Below are 6,218 nucleotides of genomic sequence, written 5' to 3'. Positions count from 1 at the left end.
GGGATTGGTTTTGGGTTGGTTGTGTGGGATGTTTGGTTGGTTGTTGGGTTGGTTGTTTTTGTTGGGTTGGTTGTGGTGGTGGTGGTTGTTGATGTTGGCCTCTATTGTGAACATCTAAAAAAAAATAGTTAGACACTACATTACTACAGATATAATATATAAATAATGATACCTACTTTTAAAACTTTCATATTGCTCTAAAATTTTTTTTGTATGTCGGTTTCATTTTTGAATAAATATATATTAAAAATGAACTTACATCATTGAAAAAAATAAAATAAATGCAAAGCATTTTGACTTTTCAGACAAACTGCTGGATGAAAGAATTGTATCATAAAGGATACATGCTAAAATAAATTCCATTATAACAAAAAAGATGGAAATTTTCTTATATACATTATAATGGAATGTTCTTGAGCTAATAATTTTGGTCTCCAATAGAGCAATATTGGATTCCATAGCCAATACTTTGTTTTCAAAAAGCTTTCTCTGAATATAAATAAAGGAATAATTAATATTTTTTTTTATAATGTATGTTATAGAGATACTTACTTTTGAAAAAATATTACCCATTTTATTAATAATTGTTCTAACAAATTAAAAGGGTAAAATAAATAAATATATGAATAAAAATATTTACAAAAAAAAAATAAATAAATAAATATATATATATAAATATAGTAATATGATTCTGTAAAATAAAACGAAAAAAATGCTGAAAATTAAGCTTGACAAATTAACAATGAAGTTTGATTGATTGCTTGAATTTTAAAAAAAAAAAAATTTCGAAAAAAAATTTTAATTTAATTTGAGCTTTAAATTTTTAAAAAATAAAAAAAAAAATTTAATTAATAATAATTAAAAGTATAATAATTTCCTTTTGTAAATATAATAGATTGGATTCAAACTCGGTATTCCCTTTTTTGTACATTCTATTAAATTTTTAATCTGTAGCTATCATAAAAGTAGTGATCATCTGTTTATTTTTTAAACACATCACCCAAATAAAAAAATATTTAATTAAAAAAATTAAAAAAATAAATTAAAAAAAATTAAATTATAACCCCACCACACACTTTTTTATTATTATTATAAAAGTGGCTGATATGTTTGGGAAATGAAATAATAAATTTTTATTTTTTTTAATTATATAAAAATCAAAAATACCAATTTTGTAAGCCATTGCAATCTGAATAATACAAAAAAAAATGATGATGCGAACTGTTCAATTTAAACAAAAATTTTTTTTATTATATATGGTCAATAGTAATATGAAAATAAAAAAAAAATAAAAATTTGTTAAAAAAAAATTAAATTTATTTATTTATTTATTTATTTATTTGATTATTTGATTATTTATTTATTTATTTATTTATTTATTTATTTATTTATTTATATAAAAAACTTTAAAGTCATGTTGAGAACTTTCTTTTTATTTTTTTTTTATAATTTAATTTTTATTTATTTTAATTTTTTTATTTATTTTTATTCAATAAAATTATAAAATAACCATCACTTTAAATCATCCTATTTGTTTAATAATATGATGGGTATATATAATAACAAAAAAATTATCAATTATTAAACAATTATATTAATTAATATTACATTTCTATAAATATATAATAATATCACTGAAAAAAAAAAACATGACAAATTTTTGTGATGATTATTTATTTATAAATTAATAAATTAGAATTTACAAATATTTGTACTGTTTAGAAAACACAAATATTTAATCATTTGTTAATTATTCCTCACAACATAACAATCACAAATATTAAAAATAATAGCAATTTCATCAAAGAATTATCAACACCCATCAAATTGATGGTATTAGAAGAACCTGTTGAAAAGAAATAAATGAGGTAGCCACCAGAGTTATCAAACCAGATTTGGGATTATTTCTTCATTGTTTTTTAAAGAATATAGGCCAAATTTATGGAAAACACTGTTCAATAAAAACATCAATTTTTGTTTAACAATATAAAGATATTATTTATTACCAATTAATTCTGAATCGAATCATATATTGTTTTCAATATCGTATTGAGAATACAATTAAAACTAATCAAAAAATCCTGAATAACATTGTGTAATCTTTTCAAAGCTTTATAAAAAACCATTTTTTTCTTATTTTTTAAAATAAAAAAATATTTTTTTTTTAAAAAAATTTAATTTTTTTTTATTTAAAAATATCTGAAAAAAATCAATTTAAAAAGTGGTTTTTTATAATAACAAAATTATTGATTAAATTTTTTTTTTTTTTATTATATTTTTTCTCAAAATAATTATAATTTTCCTCATCTAAATTTTTTTTTTTTTTTTTTTGAATAATAAAATTGTATAAAATGAATAAAATAATTGGTAATATTTATATATATATAATTTGTTTTATTCTTTTTTTATTGTTTTTATTTGAATGTTTTAAAATTTTTTTATATATTTTTATTTATATCACAAATTCACACACCCGCACAATCCTGTCTTTTTACACAATGATGACAATTATATCCAAAAAAGTGCAAGGTTTAAAAAAAAAAAAAAAGATTTTTTTTTATAATCAATATCATGATATTGGATATAATTGAACCATTGCAAAATATCTTTTTTAACCAAAATTTATTTTTTTATAAAATATTTTATAATTATTATTAATGAAAATAGTTTATATTTTATTATTAATAACGAATTATTAAATTTTATTTTTTTATTTATTTTTTGTATATAGAATTAGTTAATGAAAGAGGATCCAACTTTAATGGTGGAGATGGCGGCTTTGGCTATGGCGCCAGCCAACCAAGAGGCAGAGGTACTGCGTGGTGGAGATAAAGAGGGGTTTATATATATGCATGGCCGTAATTGTCTTTTTTTTTTATTCCTAATTTTTAATTTTTTTTTTAATTTATTATTTCGACATATAAAATTTTATTTAATCTATGATACTTTGTACATATTCAAAACACCCTCTTTTAAAAATCATAGTTAAAAAAAAAAATTATAAATAGAAATAAAAAAAATAAAAAAAAACTATAAAAAAAAAAAATAGAAAAAAATTAAAATAATTAAAGAAAATAATAAAAAAAGCAAATACCATTTTCTTTTGATAAAAAGAATCAATCATTTAACTAAAAAAAAAAAAAAAAAAAAACCTTCTTAATTTGTTATTTTTATTATTTTTACTTTTTTTTTTTTCTAAAGTTGACCACAACGATCAAATTTTTCTATGGTGGTTGAGATTTGATTCCCCATAATAAATACTATAATACTAATCAATTGTATTTTGAAAAATGATATCATTATTAAAAGATTTTATTTAAATTTATTTATTATTTGATTTAGTTTTTCTTGGTTTGTTTCATCTTGATTTATAATTTTATAAAACTCTGATAATCTATTTAAATTGCTATGTGCCAAGTATAGTTTTTCTATTATTGGTATTATGGAGTTGTTGTAGTGTGGTTCTGATGTACCGGTAGTGTCGCCATTATGGTCGCTTTCATCGTACAATGGCATTATTGATTTAATTATATTTGCAGTGTATGATACCAAACGGATCCAACAGTATTTTGAAACTTCATTTAAAAAAGACAGTAGGGATAAAATTAACTCTTGATCTGTTTTCAATGATGATTCGTCAATTGATTTTAAAATTACTGGAATTAAAATTTTAAAGTACTGAATAGTGTAAAGACCCAATACTCTAAACATTCTTTTGAATTCACCCAGGAAAATTATTTTCTTTACTAGTTGAAATGGCTGTTGTTGCTGCTGTATGTCATCCAATATAGAAACCAATAGAACTATGATCTCTTGATAACTTGAAAAGTTATTGATTTCCTGATCCTGAGAGGATTGGAATTGGGTTTGTTTTTGAGTTTGTTGTAATGTTTCAATAAAATTACTATTATTGGAGGGGAAGGCCGGTGTTATAAACGGATTGATAAGTTGGTTATTTGAATTGACTGGGAATAATATATATAAAAGATCAAAAACCAATTTGGTGCATTTTGAAATTCTGACTGTGCTGGTATTTGATGGATCTAGTAGTTTTAATGTATCAAACAATTTACTATATATTATATTTCTCTGTATTTGTTGTTGGTTTGAATGTTGCTGATCTATAGTTAAAAGTGATTTTATTTGATTATTGTTTAAATTATTAATAAAGAATATTAATATATCTATTGATTTATATTTTATATCTTGATTGGTACAATCTAGTAAATTATAAACTATCGTTATTATAAATTTATGAAATTGATTTGATGATTTATAAAATAATTCATATAATTGTGATTCATCATTATTATTATTATTATTATTGTTATTATTATTATTAAAGGAAGATGGTGAAAGTGATGTAATAAATATATAAAATGAATGTATATAGGGTGTGTCGAATTTCCATCTATTTTCATTTTCATTGGATGATAGTAATTTAAAATGAACCTCTATATCTGATTTTGACCATTGATAAAATTCCATTAAACTGTTTATAAAGCTGTGTTTTCTGTTTATATAGTTTTTGAAGTACAATAAAGTTTCATCAACTGTTTTTGAAATTTCTAAATTGGTCCAATGTTTTAATACTATGTCTGTGCTTTCAATCTCTCCTGTGCTTGATGGGGTTGGTATATCGCTTTTATCCTGTGGCACTAATTTAAACTCTAACAATCTAAAAAACAATTGTTTTATTATTGTAGTTTTATATTCTATATTTAATATATTATTTCTATCAATTTCATTCTTTAAAAAGCTTTCTATAATTTCGAATAGTATTTGAATCTTTGATTTATATACATTTGATTTTTTTATTGATGAATTATATTCCTCCTTATTAAAATGCTCTATAAATTAAATAATGATACAATTAATAACCAATATCTATAGTATATTTTTTCACAATACCTACTTTGCTCTTCAATTGTTTTTAAAAAGTTTGGTATTTCCAATAATTTAATCAATTTGTATAAAATATTTGAAATTAATTCTTTTAAATCCGTAATTTCTTTTGTCTTGTATTGGTTATTGTAATAATCTATAGATTTGATTTTATTACTAAACAATCCATTAATTAACCATTTGTAAATATAAAAGAAACCTATATCTATATTCTAAAATTAAATTTTAAAAATTAGTAACGTGTGTTAAAGATGGTGAATGTAAATTATGATTACCCACCAATATTACTTCATTATCATTATTATCCCTTAATTCTTGGTCTATTTGTAATTTGTTTACTAAAAATGATTGGAATGAATTTAATATTGAAAAGGTTAATATCAATTCGTTTTCGTTATCTTTGCTCGAAAATGATTCAATTGAATCTTTTAATAATTTTAAATTTTCAGAAGAGGATGAACATGAGTGATATAAATAATATAATTGCTTTCCTATATATGAATCTAAAATATGATAATCTTTAAATAATTTAATTTCGCTTATATTTTTGGTTAATGATGATTCCATTGATTGTGTGCAATTTAAAAAAAAAAAAAAAAAAAGTGAAATGAAATTAAAAATTAAAAAAAATTTAAAAAAAATAAAAAAATATAAAAAATATTTTTTTTAAAAATGAAAAAAAATGGAAATATTTGGTATAAAATCACCCACCCCCATTTAATTAACCATCTCAAATTAGTGATTAACTAATAGGGTTTGGGGGTAACATAATAAAAAAATAAAAAATAAAAAAATAAAAAAATAAAAAAATAAAAAAATATATTATTTCATTGTATTTAATATTTTGTGATTGATCATGGTTGTTTAATAAACAAAAGTGAAATAATTAATTAATATAAAATGACACATATGTGTGTATAGAGTATATTATCCCCTAAACATATTTTATTTGAAAAAAACCCAAAAAAAAATTATTTTAAAAAAATTTTAAAAAAAATATTTTTTCAAAAAAAATAAAAAAAAAAAAATTAAAAAATAAATAATAAAAAAATTTAGTCTTTTTTCATATAATTAAATATTGTTTGTTGTTATTATTATTATTTTTAAAAAATAAAACCACATTGTGTTATATAGAAATAATTTTTAATAGAATAAATTCATAAAATCCTTGTTTTTTTTTTTTTTTATTTTTTTTTTTATTAATAATCATATTTTACCTAAAAAAAGTTCTATATCTTTATTTATTATTTTATATCTTTTATAAACAAGAATTGTCATATTCTTTTTTTTTTTAGGATTTCATAAACCAAAAG

The 6,218-nt window shown here is 19.8% G+C and overlaps 2 protein-coding genes across 2 annotated transcripts in view; both read right to left on the bottom strand.

The window, feature by feature from the left end:
* The window catches only part of DICPUDRAFT_157566 (uncharacterized protein), a gene marked incomplete at both ends in the record, with an annotated part of 2,797 nt that extends 2,224 nt beyond the window's left edge, over positions 1-573 (bottom strand). Inside the window, 2 exons of the mRNA XM_003292758.1 lie at positions 397-489; positions 553-573. Of these exons, the coding sequence (XP_003292806.1) occupies positions 397-489; positions 553-573 (114 nt within the window). The remainder of the gene's footprint in view (positions 1-396; positions 490-552) is intronic.
* A 2,739-nt stretch (positions 574-3,312) lies between these two features.
* On the bottom strand, positions 3,313-5,472 carry DICPUDRAFT_157565 (uncharacterized protein; the record flags this gene model as incomplete). The annotated part of the gene is made up of 3 exons (XM_003292757.1): positions 3,313-4,850; positions 4,916-5,117; positions 5,194-5,472. 3 exons carry the CDS (start codon positions 5,470-5,472, stop codon positions 3,313-3,315), a joined length of 2,019 nt encoding a protein of 672 aa, XP_003292805.1.
* Positions 5,473-6,218: the final 746 nt, after the last annotated feature.

Source organism: Dictyostelium purpureum (assembly GCF_000190715.1).
Source record: "Dictyostelium purpureum unplaced genomic scaffold DICPUscaffold_371, whole genome shotgun sequence".
NCBI classification, from domain to species: Eukaryota; Evosea; class Eumycetozoa; order Dictyosteliales; family Dictyosteliaceae; genus Dictyostelium; species Dictyostelium purpureum.
This window is presented reverse-complemented; position numbering and strand designations above follow the sequence as displayed.